Source organism: Nannospalax galili, unplaced genomic scaffold, assembly GCF_000622305.1.
Source record: "Nannospalax galili isolate Female #2095 unplaced genomic scaffold, S.galili_v1.0 scaffold974, whole genome shotgun sequence".
In the NCBI taxonomy this organism is placed as follows: Eukaryota; Metazoa; Chordata; class Mammalia; order Rodentia; family Spalacidae; genus Nannospalax; species Nannospalax galili.
Genome location: NW_008335438.1, coordinates 3,133,072 through 3,152,205, shown reverse-complemented (window position 1 = coordinate 3,152,205; position 19,134 = coordinate 3,133,072). Strand labels below are relative to the sequence as shown.

Genomic DNA, 19,134 nt, shown 5'->3' with positions numbered 1-19,134 from the left:
CCCCTGGGACTGGAGTTACATGTGTGTATACGTGTAATTGCCTGCATGTAGGTAAGTGCATCCATGTCATGCAATGCCTGCAAAGGACAGAAGAGACTGTAGTATCCCCTGGAACTGGAGTTACTGACAGTTGTTAGCTGCCCTGTGGGTGCTGGGATTTGAACCCAGGTCTTCTGCAAGAACAACCAGTGTTCTTAACCACTAAGCCATCTCTCTAGCCCGAATGTGATTTTTTAATGTATATTTTAAATAGTTAAAAAGCTGACATGAGATTGTAAGTGTTTGTTTTGTTAGATTTTGTTGTTTTGTTTTGTTTTGTTTTGTTTGAGATGGGATCCCACTCTGTAGTTCAGGCTGGCCTGGAACTCACTGTGTAGCCCAAACTGGCTGAGAACTTACTATATAGCCCAGGCTGGCTTTATGGCAATCCTCTTGCCTAACCTTCCCAAGTGCTTGGATTGCAGATGTGAGCTACCACACCTGGCAGATTTTCAGGGTTTTTTCTCAAGTAGAAGGGTGCAAACTCAGGTGGAGGGTGGTGGTGCCAGAGCTCTGGCACGTGGCATGTCTTCCCTCCCAGGCGCAGCTAGAGTCACATGCTGTGTGCGTGGGGCCAAGTACCAGGTAAAGCAACACTCAGGATGTGCTGTGTTTCACAAGCTTGCAGGCTCTATAATGAATCATTTATTTCTATTGCTCATGAACTGAAAAACTTTCCCCTTCTAAAAATGACTCCAATTTAAATGATTTTGGTCCATCTATATCCGAGTTTCAATCATTTTGCATATGACCGTGCATGTGTTCAACTCTGACACTTTTCCTGGCCCGTGCACAGGGCTTGTCTGTGAACTGTCATGGGTGTCTGTAGAAGGAGAAATGAAACAGGAGTGGGTGACTCACCCCCACAGAAGACAGAAGAGGGGCTCCTTTGTCCTCGAGCCCCCAACCCCACAGCCCCTCAGCCTGTACTGTTTCTGAAACAGAACAAGTCTCCAGTGCCTCAAAGCTGCCTTTTGACTCCAAATGTCTTGACATGACATGAATTTGTTGACATATTCAGCATCTCGAGGTGGAAAAAGTGCTTGAGGAGAAGATGGTCGTTCATTGCACTGTGATGGTGATGTTTCTTGGCAGTCTTTGTGCTAATGATTTACAGAGCAGGACCCTGCCTCATGGGGCCTTTATATACCTTCCATTCATCTCTGACACTCCAAACACTACATTTACTCTCCTCTGCCTGTGTTTGGAAAGGTGGCAACCAGAGATCCCAACCACACTCACAAGCTGTATTATGAGCAGCTCAGTTCTGGGCAGAGTCATGAGTCACTAGGCATTTCCCATTACTGTTGTTACCATTGTGTGCGGTACATCTCACAGGTATCAAGATGTCATTTGATCATCAGCCACCAACACTGCAGGGCACTTAGGGCCAGTGGAGTATGGGTATTGGTTGTGGTACTCATTAAGGATAGACATTCCAGCCAGACTGCCTGGGTAGCATCCTGGTCCTACCACGTCTAACTGTGTGATGGGGGACAAGTTATTAAACCTCTCCAGATGTGAGCTTCCTTGGATACAAACTAGGGGTGATATCAACCCACCCTTCTTAGGTGACTGTGACAGACTGAGCAGATGTTTATGACGTATATAAAACTGAAACTGACTCAGATGAAGCACAGTGAAAATATTTGTTTTATTAGTCTACTCATCATCACCACCACCACTATCATCTCTACTCTGCAGTAAAGAATCCAAGAGTCTCAGCTCTGCTCAAAATCATATTTCTGAGACTGAGATGATATCTCAAACCCGGGTATCGTGACTCTAAGAGACATGAACTTTTTCTTGTTGGTCTTTGTTCTCCTTTGATACCATGACATAAAAATACATTTTTGATGTAAAAATTAAAAGTTGCCAAAGGCTTCTCTTTCCCCTATCTCCCTCTCTCCCCAATGGCCACCATAGTGCACTCACTGATGGCCATTCTTCCTGTCTTCTCCACCCAGAATTCACATATGAAATCAGCATGCATACTCTGTTCCCTCTGACCGTGCCGGCCTTGCAGGATCAGTGTGAAGACTAAAGCCCCTAGCGGCACCCCAGGTGATATGCTTGGTTCCTAGGAGTCCTCTCATGAACTTGGCAAGATCTATGCAATGAGTCTGTACATTTTGTACACATACAAGCTAAAGATTGTGAGCTGATCACCTTTAGTAGATTGCACAGTCCCAAGACTGAATTTGAGTTCAGTCACACGTAGTGCCTCGATGCTTTTGACCACTATTTTACGTGACTGTATGATAGGTTTTGTTTGCTTGTTTTTGTAGTACTGGGGATGGCTCTCAGGGCCTCATGCATGCTAGACAAGCAGTGTACCACCCTATATTTTATTTTTCTGCCTGATTTTATTTTTTCTTTTTATTTTACATGTATGTGTGTTTTGCCTGCATGAATGTAAGTGTATCATGGGCATGCACTGCCCATGGAGGCCAGAAGAGGGCATCAAATCCCTGAGAACTGGAGTTGTTAGCTACCATGTGGGTACTGGGACTGGAACCCTCATCCTCTACAAGAGCAACCACCGACCTTAACTGCTGAGCTATCTCTCCAGCCTTTTGATTTTTTTTTTTTTAATGTTAGTTCAAACTCTTTGGATTATTTCATTTGGTTAATGGTGTGAGAGATTGAACCCAGGGCCTTGTGTGTAGGTAAACATTCTACCAATTGAACTACTCTTAATATTTTAAACCCCTAATATTTTATAAATAAAAGAGTACTGAATATTCTTAGTGCCTATGCTTTGGGTCACATGTATGAAAGGCTCTGTAGGAGAGCTAGCTTCTGGAAGTGGAGTTGTGATGGGAAGGTATTTGTGTATTAAGTTTAAATAGACACTGCTAAGTTTCTTAGTAGTGTATGTACCAATGATTGACTCAGCAGAGTCCTGCCAGGTGGGGCCTTGATGCACATCTATCTCTGTGACAGTTCATACAACACACCTTCTCCCCTTTTTGGTCACTAACTGTGTGAGAATTCCTGCTTAATTATATCAGTCTTCTTTTTAGCCTCAGAAGTTTGATGAAAAAAAATTAAGCTATATTTCCCTGATTATTACTACTAGGTTTGAACTTCCTTTCCCTCCTTCTCTCCCTCCCTCCCACCCTCCCTTCTCCTCCCCATCCCCCAGTTTTTTGTTTTTTTTTAATGGATCATCTGCACTCTTTGGAAATTGTCTTCTTCCCCTATTGACACTTATTTTTCAGCTTTAACACTTTTTTGAGACAGGGTCTCACTATGTAGTCCTGCTTGATTTGAATTTCCCTATATGTAGACTAGGCTGGCCTGGGACTCACAGAGATTCATCTGCCTCTGTCTCCCAAGTGCTGGTATAAAGGCATACACCACCACACTCATCTATTGACAATCTTTATATACTCTGAATAATCCTTTGCCAGAAACATATGGCAAATTTTTGTATTATTTCTCTTTTGGGGGACTAGAGAGATGGCTCAGTGGTTAAGAGCACTGACTGCTCTTGCAGAAGACCAGGGTTCAAATCCCAGAACCCATATGGTGGCTAACAACCATCTGTAACTCCAGTTCCAGGGATCCAGTGCCCTTATCTGACCTCCACAGGCATTGCACCACATGGGTGCACTTACACGCATGCAGGCATCCACATAAAATAAAAATAATAAATTTTTTTTTTGTCATTTTGTGACAAGGTCTCCCATAGCCCCAGCTGGCCTGGAACTCACTGTGTAGACCAGGCTGGCCTTGAACTCACAGAGATCCACCTGCCTCTGCCTCCCGAGTGCTGGGACTAAAGGTATGTGCCATCAAGCCTGGCTCAAATAAAATATTTTTCTAAAAATATTTCTCTTTTTATTTTATTCCTAGAAAGTTTTATTTTGTGCATAGATCAACTGTATTTATTTATCTTTATTGTTTCTATGTTTGGCCTTGCTTAAAGACTTTCTACCCCATTTATTAAAAATAATCTATATTCTAATGGTTCTATAATTTTGTTTCTACTTTTGGCTTTATGACCACTCTGAAATTGCTTTGTAATAGGCTGGGTAAGAAATCTAGATTTATGTCTGTTTAAAGGGGAACCAATTATTTCTCACCATTTATTGAAAACGCTATTATTTCAATTCATTTGGAATATCATCTTTATGATCAATTAAACTATCTTATTTGTACAGATCTACAACTGCTTCCTCTCTTATGTGCCATTGATTTATTTTCTATTTATATTCTGGTATTAAAGTATCTTAGTTATTTTAGCCTTAAAATTTTTATATAAAGAAGGGAAAATTCGCTCTTCTTGTGTCTTTTTGAAAATGTGTCTTTGTACTTTTTTTCCATATGAACTTAGAGAAACATCATCAAAGACTATAAAGGAACACCTCTGGACATTTTCATTGGGAGTATGTTCCATTAATGGGTTGATTTTCAATAAATCAGCATTTTACAATATTTAGTAAAATTTAGAAATATTGTTTCTACCTAAGCCTGTAATGTCCATCGATTAAGTTATATAAATTTCTTTACATAGATCTTGCATCAAGTAGTTTATTTGTTGCTATTACAAATGGGGACTGTTTATCCATGGCATTAGGTTAATTTTTACTGCTAATGAATAGGAAATAATATTTTGTGTGTCTTTTTTTTTTCTAGTTACTTAACCAAACACTTTTATTGGTGATCCTTACATTTATTTATTTTTCTTGACTTATCACATTGGCCAAGAAAAGTTTGGGCCCCCCAAACTTAGGATGATATTAGTAAAAATGTCCATCTTTGTCTCCTTCCTGTATCTAATTAGAATGTCTCCAACATTTCAGCACTAGTTAAGGCAAATATACTTTACCTAACTATTCTAGTTTCTTTTCTGTTGCTGTGATAAAACTCTGTGACCAAAAGAATTTAGGGGAGGAAAATGTTTACTTGGTTTACACTTCTGGGTCACAGTCTATCACTGAGGGAGGTCAGGGCAGGAACCTAGAAACAGGAAGCATGGGGGAATGCCACCTACTGACTCTCGACTCTCACTGGCTCCTCCTCAGCCGGCTTTCTTGGTGCTGTCCACAGGCCTAGGCCCTCTTCCACATCAATCATCACTCAAGATAATCCCTCACAGACATGGCCACAGGGCAGTTTCAAGGGGAAATTCCTCAATTAAAATTCCCTCAGATGACTCTAGGCTCTGTCAAGTTGCAGCTGTAACTAGGACATCACCTCAAGAAATTTCTTTTCTATTCCTAGTTCATTGAGGAGTATGCATTTTACCATAGATGATGCTAGATTTCTGCCAATGAATCTCTGGCACCCAGAAATTGTTGAAACTAACTTGAACCTCAGCACTGACATCCTAGAAAGCCAACCTGATTTAGAAACAGCAAAATCCTTCTTCTTCCTCTCGCTCGCATTTGACTTTGGGTATGTTAAGGACAAAAGCTCCTTCCTACTCAGAAATCTTACCTATCTCTTACCACTCACAACCCTGCTTCATCCTCCTCCCCAAAATAAAATGTAAATTTTTAAAATAAATAAGAAATAGCAAGTAGCCAAGAATAAGACCACTAGTTCTGGGATTTTCTAGCAGATGTCATTGAAAAATACCATATTGTGGCTTCTAATTTAAATGGCTTTTTTTTTTTTTTTCTTCTGACTGATCATACTGAATAGCCTTTCACAGGCTCACACTGCAGCTGGTAAGGGGATTTTGTACTTTCTACTGGAGGGTGTAAGAAAAAAATCACTTCTTGACCTCTGACTTCCTGTTGAGGTTTCACAGGTGCTCAGAAGCAGGAAACAGCCTCTGCTCTTTCTCAGCCCCACCAATGCCCATGGTTAGCACAAAAGAAATGTTTCCACAATTGGTTGATAAAAATGCTTTAATCACAGAGTACATTCTTAGGTAAAGGAAGATTCTTTGCTAAGAATCTGTTTTGGTCATGCTTGTATTTGGACCATGACTCTGATGTGATTTGATACCTGTCTAGAGAACTGTCACCGTGTCCAGTGACATTTCAACTTGGGAAGCCAACACCTGCTGTAATGGCATCTGTCATATTTAGGAATGTAAAATGCTAGAGAATTCTGCAGAGCCACCTCAGTAAAATGACTTCTTCAGGAACTCTTAAGACACTGAGTGTAAACATGTAGGTAAGAAGTGTAGAAGAGAATTTAGGTTCTGAGACAAAAGTAGTCATTGATGTCTTACTATGGGCTTTTTCTCCTTGGTACAAGCTAGATAGATTTGATTATTCCTGATTATTTGGTCAAGAAAGCAAAAATCTGTTAAATAGGAGGGTCTTTCTAAAATTTCCATAGGTAGTGGTGTATATGTTCACGTGTGTACATGTGCTTGTATATGCAAGCACATGGGGGCTAGAGGTCAGCCTTCTACCTCCCCAGCACAGTGATTTCAAGTATGCACCCCTGCTTCTTTATCTTCTGGGGACTGAACTCCATTCTTCATGCTTGCATGGCAAATGTTCTACCAACTAAGTGAACTATCTCCCCATCCGAGAACCATTTATTTTTACTGGGTTAGTATAAACCAATTTTAGCCTCCAACATAAATTTCGATGTCAATTTTTAAAAAAGTCTTTTACTTATTTTTATTTTGTGCACGAGTGTTTCACCTGAATGTATATTAAGTATACCACATGTGTGCAGTGCCCCCAGAGGTCAAAGAGGGTATCAGATCCCCTGGAACCGGAGTTAGTTGCTAGCCTCCATGTGGGTGTTGGGAACCCAGGTCCTCTGCAAGAACACCCAGTGCTCTTAACTGCTGAGCCATCTCTCTAGTTCCATGATGTCAATTTTAAGGTAGAGCTTTGAGAAGACAGAGTGAACTTATCTCAGGAAAGCCCAGGTCAAGAGGGAAATGGAAGTCAGAAATCCCTGTGTGCAAGGCTGCCCCATCACCATGGGGATGAACTGTTCTGTGAGAACAGTCCAGGAGATTGGCTTGAACTTTTAGAACTGATGCTACAGGAAGTTTGGTTGACTGGATGATTCTTTTTCCTTCCTCAGCATCTTCTCTTTTCTTCTAAATCCTCAAGTCCAGAAAAAGAGTCTAAGAGCCATGATAAGGCATGAATTCAATGTCTTCTTTTTACTCTTGCAGGCAGGTGACAAACATTATCACCCCAGCTGTGCACGATGCAGCAGATGCAACCAGATGTTCACAGAAGGAGAGGAAATGTATCTTCAAGGTAAGAGAGGCTCCAGAACACAGTACGTTTTCCTTGCTGGAGAAAGATAATCTTGCTATGTTTGTTGGATTGTTTTGGGAGAAGGAGACATTTTATTAGCTAAGAGACTTCCCACAATCAACAGGAACATGCCAGAAGTTACCTCATTGGTTAGCATTAATCAGCCAAGCAATTAACACGTCGGCAGTGAGCCCAGGAGTCCGCTAAGGAATGAGCTCAAGTTGCTGCTTGGAGAAGCCGGATAAGACCTGAAGTTTGATGCTGTGGATATGAGGGAAGAGTAAAAATCTGGCAGTTGCTCCTCTTCAACTTCCCCAGGAATATGTTCAAGAAACAAAAGATCAAAAGGAGAAGGAAAACATTTTAGAAATTTCTAGAAGTATTACATATGTAATAACAACTACTTTGCCTTTTCTCCTTTGAGAGAGACCTTCCAAAGACTCCGAGCCTGCTGGTATCTGGATTTTCAAGAAGAAATTCTCATGATGAATTATATCAGACATAATTGTTGTCGGTTCATTCCATTGAGAGGACACAGTTCATATTGAACTAGAGAGCAAGAGGGAACACAACCAAAGTCCCTACAAGAGAAATTTAAAAGTTTCTGATGAAAAGGATGTCTTCATTCCCAATAAATAATAACATTTTCTTTAATTAAAAATAATTTTGTGAAAGGTCAGCATGACGGCACTTGCCTTTAATCCCAATACTTAATCCCAATACTTCTGAGGCAAAGACAGGCAGAGCTCTATGAGATGGAGACCAGCTTGGTCTACATAGTGCGCTCCAGGCCAGCTGGGACTACAAGGAGACCCTGTCTCAAAAAAACAACCAAAAAAAATAATAATAATTTTGAGAAATGCTTGCAATATAAAACTGTGATCTGTTTTGATCCCCTCTAACATTCCAAAACTTTTTTGGGGGAGGGGATGCTTTAAGTGCAAATTCTCTCCTAGTCAAACAGTACCATCTGTGCAAGCATTTTGCTATTTTTAACTGGAAAAGGAGTCATTAATTAGCCAAGGTTTTATCAGTACAATTAGCAAGCACTGTAAGAGGGAATGCTTGTTGGGTTTTGTAATTACTGGGTCTCGATTGCCTCTGCACGTCACGAATCTCTTCATTCCTCTCTACACATAACACTATGTGTGATTTTAATGAATAGTTTGCTTTGCTTTCTCAATTTTGTTTTTGTGCAGCTCAGAAAAGTCTCTAGACATGATTGTCGAGCATTAAAACACAACCTTGGTTTCTCCCTCCTTTAAAAATGCTCATTAGTTAAGAAACTGACAGCCAGGTGTCCTCTTAGCTTTAACATGCTCTCTGAAAAGCAGTAAAGAAGCACACCAGTGAGTGTCAAAGGGCCCCATGTCAGCAAGTGATAGACACCACATCTGTGGTCTTAGCTTCGTAGGTTGCATTTTCTCACGGACATGTTGTGCATCTGCAGTGGCAATATGCAGGTGTCGCTTTGCATTTTTTATACAGAAAACAGATCCATCCTTTATGCACCTCCAGCCCTGGTTATAGATTTTAACAGGTCAGTTATAGAACTCACAAAACACACTTCCAAGTACATGGCAGACTGTGCCTACATCTGCTAGGGGCAGAGAGTCAGAGGCTAGAGTGTGGCTCTGGATGTTCATAGTGGTCCCAGCAGCTAAACAGAGAAGGGGTTTGAGTTGTGCACAAATATGTCACACTCAAGACATGGCCATGCTCAGAGCCGCTACCTGATACCTGGCCTCCTGGTGCATCCTTGAAGAATGAGCAGCTTCATCTTTCTCAGCATCTGATGCTCTCTCAGGTCACATTCCTGGTGTGTTTGACCTTTGGAGAACAATGCTGTCATTGTGTGCAGACTCTGTGTTCTGGCCAGTGCCTCCTGCTCTGTAGAACCTTCCAGAGAGTGCCTCTCCTAGCCTGAGCCTGACCTTTCAGTTCTCCACATGAAGAGATTTCCTGTGCTTTGTAGACAGCCTTTGAACCTGTGTTAGTGCTGAGGGACCTGTATGTCTGTCTGATTTTGTTTCATTTTATTTCTTTTGGGGGGGGGGTGGTCCTCAGTGATACAAAGTAGAAATGATTATTAAATAGAGGGTAAAGTATTATTCTGATATAGACTATATTTCCTCTGTCATCAACGTAATAGTATTTTGGCTCAGCAGAATAAAGTGATTTATGAGTTAACTTGGTGACTTTTCCATTGCACACTGATTGCTGCTTCAGGAGGTAAAGGTTGAAACTGACAGAAAGAAAGACGAGTTTATAATGAGACTCTTACACTTACCACTCACCACTTTCTATCTAGTGACTGTACTGGCTTGAGCCTTTTTGAGTAGTCTAGGTCCTTCTGTCCCTCCCACATCTGAAGAAACCCGCATAGGGACATTAGACTTACATATCAGCCTTGCCCCTAGTCATATGAATAACATATGTATCTGGTCATACACAATCATATGGCAGGTGTTGAATTTTTAAAATAAGAACTTTCTTTTGGAGGTAAGTATGTTTAATTCTGTGATGCTGGTACCACCCATGAAAACACTTCACAGTCTGAAAAGGGAGACCTTTGAAGTGCGAACAGGAAATAACAGGCAAATAATTACTAGTTTAAAACGAAAAGCCCTCTTTTTAAGTTAAACAGTTGAAGGATTCATAAACTAACTTTAACTCTCTGTCACTAAGATTTCCCATCTTAGTTCAGGCAACTGTACAAACAGATCAATAAAAAATTCAGTAAGTTTTACATCTGGATATTGGCTTTCTAGTTTAACTTCATTTCTCTCAATTAAATTGCTTGGGTGTTTCGATGTTGTATAAAACATGACTTTTAATTCTGAAATTAAATGCTCAGGCATTACATTTAAAGGATAATGATGTGGTTTTTTTTTGTTGGGTTTTTTTGGGGGGGTCTTTTTGAGACAGGATCTGCCTGTAGCCCCAGCTGTCCTGGAACTTGGCGGGGGGAGGGAGAGAGAGAGAGAGAGAGAGAGAGAGAGAGAGAGAGAGAGAAAGAGAAAGAGAGAGAGAGAAAAGAAAAAGAAAGAAAATGACCCTGTTAAAAGCTAAATATCTCTTAAACATTAGAATGTTCTCCGGCCCAGCTCTGTGGTCTAGAATTGTAGCCTGTATAGACCAAGCTCAGGAAAACTCACCCAGAGAGGAGAGTCATAGGACTCTTGGGTGTGGGACTCTAACACACTCCTTAGGAAATTCTGCTTAATAGGACGATGGCTGCTTTCCATTTCCTTTGTTCTTAGGTGCCTTGTGTCTTTCTAGGTTCTACCGTGTGGCATCCCGATTGTAAGCAATCCACCAAGACAGAGGAAAAGCTACGGGTAAGGAGACCATCAGAGCTGGGATGTCTGGGGGCATTTGGAGGCCACTAGCTCCTGGGGTTAGAATTTAGGTGAAACTGACATTTTTCCTTATAGAAAATCCAACTTCAAAGGCTATTTGGACAGCTAAGAGCTTCCACCCCCACCCCCTGTTTAAATTTATTGTGATTTTGTTCCAAATGTCTGTGTTGGACCTAATAAGTCTTATCTTACTGGCCAGCTTCTTAGAAGAGTGTTCAAGGAAAAGTCAGTACAGCTGGGGGGAAATGATTCATCAAGCAACACATAGTGACCCTCTTGCCAGATCTTTTCTGTACTTAGCCCATAGTGCACCACTTTACCCCAAACTCTCGATCCATTGCTCAGCTCTGGGTCTTTCACTGACTCTTCAAATCCAGTTTCATTAGATCAGTCTCTAGCTCTAGAAGGTGATGACTGTGGTCAGGTAAAACCCTAGGGAGAAAATAGTGATGCCCTCAGCAGTGTGAATCGGTCATTGCTCAGAACACCTCCAGGTGTTCTGTTTCAGAACAGGTCCGGATCATAAACCTGGATCCTATTCACATGTCCCCAGATTCTCACCTGAGCTGACATTTTTCTTCACAGTGACAGTCAGACTCAATCCTAGTCCCTCTGTTTAGCCACTTTAGGGATACTCAGGGGAAAACTGGAGTTTGACTTCAGTCCTCCTGTTCTCTCAAGGAAAGAAATGCTTTGGATTTATTTTGGAGGCCAGACTTGAGGATACAGCATGAATCCTCTTTGGCCTACCTTAGGAGGCTGATGTGTGCTGTTGCCCACATCAGACAGCCGATTCATCCAGGGACCTGGTCACTAGTGTATGACTTGTTAAGGGATGACTTGGTCTCCAAGAAACAATCACTGGATTTTCAGGTCCCTTTATAGGCCCCCTCTTGGAAATGAAGTTCATCTCTTTATTCTCTTCACTGAAACATATGTACATGGCAGCTTTTATTTTATTTTTCTATTATGTTATTGGGGTCAACAGGTGATAAAGAAACATGAGAATAGCAGAGGGACTTGCTCACCAGTATTGGGATGGTTTTTTTCTGCTTCTGGCAGACGACTTCAATCCACGCACACATAATTAATTGCTCTTGAAGTCCGTCCCCCAGTCAGGCTAGACTTGGTATTTGGCATCCTCATGGGTGCTAGGGCACTGGGCTATCTTTGCAAAACATTAAAGATAGTTCTTGTGTTGCTTTTGCCCTAAGAATGTTAAATCTGTAGCCTAGCTGGGGCTACTGCCCAAGTGGCTAGCTGTTTGCAACCACTCTAACAGTGTTGCTTTTCCTTGTTATCAAATAATTATTTTTATTTCATCCCTGATGAAGTCTTTTGGGGAATGAAGGAGGGGAATGCTTATGAGGCCAGACATAATGGAATGTGTGTCTTTTCTCTGAAAGGATAGCTGAGTTTGCAGACCATGTGTAAAATGACTTTTTTTAAACCAACACTCTTGACCATATCTTGATGGAACTCTATGGAGAAGCTTATGAAAACAGCTACTAAAATATTTTACTCACTCTGGCCAAGAAGAGCTTTTCTCCTTTGTTTTGTTCCTTTAGTAAGCTTTCCAGAAAATTCCAGAGCCCTTCTCTGTGGTATCCTACTTGGGAGGTAGGTTGCCTCCCTGGTCACTGTCTTCAGGAAACCCAGTAGTGAGGGATAGGCTACACCTCAGAGGGAAGAGGTTCTGGCATGCTCAGAGTCAGGGTACAGACTAATGTAGGTGGGGTTTAGAGAGGAGTAGGTTTTCAACGGAGGAATAAATCTCGTGGTCTCTTAAGGGTGTTGTCTACACATCACACATCTGGAGCCAAGATTTCCAGACCTTTAACCACATGTCACATTAGAGCAGTTTCCATAGCAAAATAAAAATGTTTAAAGACTCTGAGTAATCCTGGAGTGAGCCACATTCCTGATATTTAAGAACTCATGGGGCGTTTGGAACAACAGTCTTAAGAACGCCTCTCGAACCTTCTTGTTCGTGTGCTAGAAGCACAATGAAGCGGCAGTAAATGGAAAGGATTTGATGGGTGGTCAGAATGCAGATAAATATTCCGTAGTAGATAAAGACACTACAGTTTGGAGACCAGTTAATATGCTTTTAATATGGGCTTAATCGACCCCTAAGTGGCACATGTGCACATCACTTGTTTACTGTTCATTCTCTCTTAGGCTTTCTACTCTTTAACTCTTCATAGCATTTCTGAATAAGGCGGTTTTGTTGTTTATTCTCCTTTTCTCTCGTGTTTCATGGCAGCCACCAAATATACACCGTTCTTCATCCGATTTCTTTTATCCCAAAAGCCTGATTCGTCGCACAGGACGGTCCCCAGCTCTGCAGGTTGGCACTGTGTGGGGGCCGAGGCTTAGAGCCGCAGTCCTGGGCCCAGGCTTCTGTTGCTACCCCCTCATCCCCCATCCTCTCCATCTCCTTCCTATGCCCCCCATCTCCTGCCCCTAAACCCAGGCTGCTTTTCACCTAACCTCCTAGCTCTGTAGAAAGTAGATGCTTTCTTCATCCAGTGAGTGTGCCGAGTGTGCCTCGAGTGTGCCTCACACCCTAACTAGGGTTCTTTTCTTCTCTGATAGTTTTCCTCTGGCGCAATGGCTAAAATGTTTTGATTAAAGTCAGCACACAGGAAGCTGCTATTTTGTCTTAGTTCGCACATTTGTTCACTGAACAAATATTTGCCATGCATTTGGGACAGTGCTGGGACAGATGCTATACATCTAGCCTCATCGGGGTAGAAAAGACAGATTCATGAGGATATAATGGGCCAGAAATGCGTCACAGGACATGGATTGCACAGATCATGCTTTTGGTCATGTCAGATGAAGGAAAAGGTCTCAAGGGTTCTTCTTTCTAGAAGCAGTCTGTGAGAGTTTGGGGGACAGATAGGATTTGAACATATGGAGATGGGGAGGGAGGGGTGGCCTGATGGGCACACAGACACTGGGAATCGGGAAAGCATGCCTAGGAAGGGAGTAGTTTGGTTTGAGAAAGGATTCTGAAGGAGGAAAGGAAAGCAGGTTGACCAGCCCCCACCCTATGGAAGCAGGACCTGCCCTCTCATTGGCTCTGCTGAGAGCTCCTGTAGGGGAGTCAGTCTTATTTGCATCTTACCGGTGGGACACTGAGACTAAGGCCTCTGCCATACCTAGGTAACATCCCCAGAGTCACCCCATCGGTAAGCAGAAGGGCAAGGGTTGGAGCCCAGGTTTCTGTAAGCCCATTAGCCATCTTCTTTCCCTTGTGCCCCAAGTGGAGGGAGAGGGTACAAGAATGTGAGCTTACCTGATGGAGGAGAACCATCCTGCTGGCTGAGGCCCTGGTAGCAGTGAGGAGGAACACAGCAGGGCTCTTTGCAGGAGCAGGGTGGGGCTTAGAGAGCTTATATCTCATGTCTGACTTCACTTTCTTTGAGTGTCCTTGAAATCAATGGGACCCAGGCCTTTGAAACCAGAGGTGACTTCTAGAAATCTCCCTATATTAGCCCAGGTGAAACATACTCCACAGCTGTGCTGCAACCCAGCCAGCACTTGTGTTTGAACTCTGTGCCGCCACTTTCTTCGTAAGCCCTCCAGAACATCACTAAGGAGGACAAGTATTGGGGCTTCTATTTTTTACTAAACTTCATGTTCTTTCTTTAAACAATTTGAAGTTAAGAAATTGAAAGTGGTAGGCACCCCTTTAGAGGTAAGCCCCCTAAGTTTCTCTGGCTCTAGAATGAAGGCAGACAGAGGAGCAGCTGCCCACATCTGCACAAGCTATGAACACCAAGACACTATAGACTCAGGTTCTCTGCCTCCAAGCTTTGGACCCTGCACTGGCCTGTGGTGCCAACCCACATGCCAGCTTAGTTAGCATAGGATTGTTATTCAATTTTGAAGCTCAGCCATGGTGGCAGAGTGTCCTGAAATCCCAGGAGCAGCTGAAGATCTATGCCCCTTGCAAACAAGCTTGGTCCAATCAGTACCTCCATTTGGCAGCAAGTTTCTTTTTCAGTCATTTTTTTCCTCAATGGTGTATTCTTAACTCAATTAGTGTTCTATCTACCTCTCCTCACCACCACCACAAAAGCTGCGGCCAACTGACACATTTTTCCCAACTTGAAGGAAAAAATAACATTATCAGATCCCAGGGGTTCAAACCAGCGACCCCCGGTGAGGTGAGAATTGGGATGAGTAAGCACGCCATTCGCCAGCCCATGCCACCCCCAATACCGGGAACACTCAGGTGCAACGGGGAGCCTAGTCAAGCAGGGACTCATTTATTGCAGGTGTTACAGAGCTTATAAAGGCACCTGGAAATCCCCCCTCCCCCCCGAGGGTGTATCTTAAGGATGGTCATGTGCTGATCATGCACTCCTCAGCAGTGCAGAAGTATTCTTCAGACTTTCAAAGCAAGCCAGGCCGCGCCCCCAGTAACTTCCTCTGGGACCTATGCAAAGTGGGGCCTTTAGGTCCCCACATATCCCCCTTTTTATTTTTATTTTAAGGCTGGACTGACTTTATTTCATGGGTTACCCACCTCATAGGCGGCTCCCTGAAGAGAGGTGGCTATCTTCTTCCTCTAATATTATGCATTTTTGCCTGTCTTAGGTTGTGTCACCTCTGATCAAGCCTTGCCCGTCAATGGATCATGCACCTGGCCATGTGCATGTCCTGTCTTAGGAGTACTTATCTTATCCAACCTTGGCTAAAAATGCGTCATGATTAAGGGCAGCTGAGTGGTTAATGCCAGCCTGTGACAGTTTTAGTCTCTGCCTAACTCAGTTAGCCAAGCATGGGCAACTGGAGGGGGTCCTGGGGGAGTCCGTAATCATGAGGAGGTGGGCCATGGCAGTTCCAAGAGTCCTCTGTTGCTGAATTATCTGGTAAAGACACTTAAAGATAAGCATTATCAAGAGAAACAAAGCAAGTCATGGCGTAGGACAAGTTGAAATACTTCTGAGACCATGTAACTTTTAGCCAATTAGCCAGTTGTCTGAAAGGCAAAGAGGCTGACTGGCAATGAAGCCAAGGAACTGGGTCCTTCACCTAAGATGGATATAAATAGAGGAATTTTAGGACAAGTTGAAATACTTCTGAGATCATGTACCTTTTAGCCAATCAGCCAGTGTCAAAAAGGCTGACTGTCAATGAAGCCAAGGAACTGGGTCCTTCATCTCAGATGGATATAAATAAAGAGAGGAATTTTGTCTCATGAAATGTTGTCCATGGACCATCATGCTAGTCAGTCGGATCCTGGCCTACCCACTTAGGGTTTTTCGCAGGCACCCATATGGGGTTTGAATCTCCTGTAGGGTAGACACACCCAAGCCTCAACCCATGGTTAGCAATGGATCTGGGCCTCTCCATTGCCCCATAATGGGGCCCTTCCACCTTACCGGTACCTCAGGTCTCTGCTCCTGTCATCCCTAATGCTTCTGAAACCGGGATTCCAACTGATTTTTTTTTTTGAAAATTAAGAACATTAATAGTGAATAAGGCCATACCCAACTGTTGGTGGGGGCTTATTCACCCTTTTTGTTTTTATAATTAAATTTTTAGGTTTTGATGATTGCAAAGCACTGGAGAAAGTGAGACTAAGCATGTTTAGACTTCTCTCCTGTATGAGTGGTAGCCCAACAGGTGTGTGAGAATGTGTCGATGGACACAAAAATATACTTAAGCTTTTTAAAGGGAGCACAATGTGCGACATCCATTTGTCACAAGGAATTGGGCTTGAGTCCCCTGGGGTTTACCCCTGGCTGTTGCAGAGGTGGTACCTGTAAGCCATCTGGTCTGCCTCTTCATTGCCTTGGGATAAAAGCCCAGGCAATCCTTGGTGCCCCATAAGATGCTGTAAGAAAATAGGGGCTTTTTTTCTCTTTAAGGAGAGTACGAGTCTGATACTGCCAGAAAGCAATGGCCATGAGTTCCTTGAATTGAGCTGCTTTTTGGTTTTTCCACATCTGCCCCAGTCAGTGAAAACATTATAGGCTTTTACTAAGGACTCCCTCGGCCCAGGATTCAGTGAGCGCTGCTGCTTGCAGGGCTGTAACACTCGGGGGTGGGGTGGATCCCCCGCCACCTTCATCCCCCGCCACCTTCCCCAAACCAGGCCTTTTCAGCCCTCCCGGAACCGGTGGTGGTGCACAGCCAACAGTGGGTTTTTTTTGTTTTTGTTTTGTTTTTTTAAATGTGCCCAGTGGCCACAGCCACCAGCCGCTGGCCAGGGGGCGGTACCTGGCCCGGCTTTCACATGGGTCCCTAACCCGCTCACACGTTAGTTCAAGGTGGGCTGGTGGGCGGCTTTCGCTGCCGACCCTGTGCGCTCCGCTGTCCTGTTTTCATGGGTCCCCGGGGGGCTCTGAAGCTGGCCAGGGCACGCTGGAGGTGCTGTTTGTTACTTTGGCCACTTTTGGTTTCACTTGTGTTGCATTTTTGCCTCTTTCCTCAAACTCTTTCCATGATTTCCGTGTATTCCCAGTAAAAACATTAGCCCCAAGTATAGGCGAGCACGCACTGGGCTCTCAGGGTCCCAGCGCGCACTCCTGGGCAGTGAAAGCTCCTCCGCCATTGAGGTCTACTCAGTCGATCCCGTCCCTATTTCACCCATATACCTTCCTCAGGATGTGAGGTCCACTGGCCACTTGGACCACACGGGAAGCGTACGAGGAACGGCGAAAGCCAGGGTGTCCGTGAGTCGGTGACGGAGGAATAGCTCCAAGTCTAAGTGATCCAGCTCTAAGTGATCCAGCTCCGAGTCTGAGTGAGGTGATCCAGGCTCCGAGTCTGAGTGAGGTGATCCAGGCTCCAACTTTATTCGGGTAAAACTAGGACTATTTATAGTGTAGAGACAGTAGAATAAGTCTTAGCTGATTGGTACTTTTAGGATGCCTCATTTACATAGGGCGGTGGGCTTCTATCAGGCTATCAGACAATGCCTGATTAAAACCTGATAGCTCCTGTGCCGGAGGGCATGTATTTGTGACGAGCACTTTAAGAGAAGGGTCAGGGAGGATACCAGGAAGGCACTCTGCTATGAAAGGAGTCTGCAGCCACATGGTTTCCGAGCTCGTGAGCTATCCGGACGTGAAGAGACTTCTACTTGCATAACAGAGGACCCCAACACCCAAGTAGCCAGGGAGCCAAATGAATCACCTCTACCCAAACCTTTTGAGCTACGGGATCTGACAAATCCAATCCCCTGCTTTTAAGCATATCTCTCAGTGCTTTAAGTGCCAGGTCCTGAGACTTAAAAGTTGCGTTACCCATCTTTCGGGTCTCGCTTACTCTGAACTTCTGCTTGGCCCCAATCCATTTTTCTTCTTTCTTTCCTTCTTTCTTTTCTTTTCACCTTCCTTCGAGCCCCACATTAGGTGCCAGTTCCCAGGGGTTCGAACCAGCGACCCCCGGTGCAGTGATGATTGGGGATGAGTAAGCATGCCGTTCGCCAGCCCACACCGCCCCCCCAATACCAGAAACACTCAGGCGCAATGGGGAGCCTAGTCAAGCAGGGACTCATTTATTGCATTTATTGCAGGTGTTACAGAGCTTATAAAGGCACCTGGATATCCCCCTCCCCCCCAGGGTGTATCTTAAGGATGGTCACGCGCTGATCATGCACTCCTCAGCGGGGCGAAAGTATTCTTCAGACTTTCAAAGCAAGCCAGGCCGTGCCCCCAGTAACTTCCTCTGGGACCTATGCAAGGTGGGACCTTTAGGTCCTCGCAATCAGATGTGAATTTTAAGATTTAATTTGGGGGGCTGCTTCAGTGCCTTCAGTTTAAGAAATCTGAAGCAGAAAGAGTTGAGAATCTGTTTTTAATTACCTCCTTTTTCCTAGCCTGTTGTTCAAAGGAGACATCTGATTCCCATTATGCAGCTGTAATGATCAATGAAGTCAACTTTAGCTCCTCATAGAAAGTTGTAAACAGCTTGGGACCTGACAGAAAAAACATGCTATTGGGAACGTATATCGCTTCCCTGTTAGTGACAAGAGATGAGGGCAGCTCACCGGGACCTTTAAGAAACTCCGAATAATACAGTTTCTTTGATCTTTTATGTACTTTGACCTAACCACAGCCCATTTTCACCCTGTAAAATGAAGCACCCTTAGGTATTAGGGAAACCTACTTATGCCTTCCTTCCAGGGTCAGTCAGTTCTCCACTTCTCAGAAATAAGTCCTGGTTTTGTTTGAAGGAGAAATTAAACTTACAAGAGGAAAGTCATTTGTTACTCATTTACATTTGGAAATCACTCCCTCCATTCTTCTAAATTACAGGTAAAAGAAAAAGATAAGGGGCTGGAGAGAAGGCTCAGTAGTTAAGAGCACTCGCTACTCTTGCAGAAGGCCAGGGTTTGGCACCCACAAGGTGGATGTAACTCCAGTTCCATCTGATGCCCTCTTCTGGCCTCCACAAGCATTGCATGCACACAGTGGTATACCTACCTATGTACATGCAGGTAAAACACTCATAACATAAAAAATAAAAAGATTTAAAAAATGAGTTCATGCTTAAGAAAAACATTCTGGTTGCAT

The 19,134-nt window shown here is 43.6% G+C and overlaps 1 protein-coding gene across 12 annotated transcripts in view; it reads left to right on the top strand.

Moving 5' to 3' along the window:
* The window catches only part of Ablim1 (actin binding LIM protein 1), a 232,564-nt gene that overhangs the window by 168,486 nt on the left and 44,944 nt on the right, over positions 1 to 19,134 (top strand). For all 12 annotated transcript variants that reach the window (XM_029562132.1, XM_029562133.1, XM_029562139.1 and 9 more), the window contains 2 exons: positions 7,145 to 7,232; positions 10,515 to 10,573. In XM_029562132.1, the coding sequence (XP_029417992.1) occupies positions 7,145 to 7,232; positions 10,515 to 10,573 (147 nt within the window). The remainder of the gene's footprint in view (positions 1 to 7,144; positions 7,233 to 10,514; positions 10,574 to 19,134) is intronic.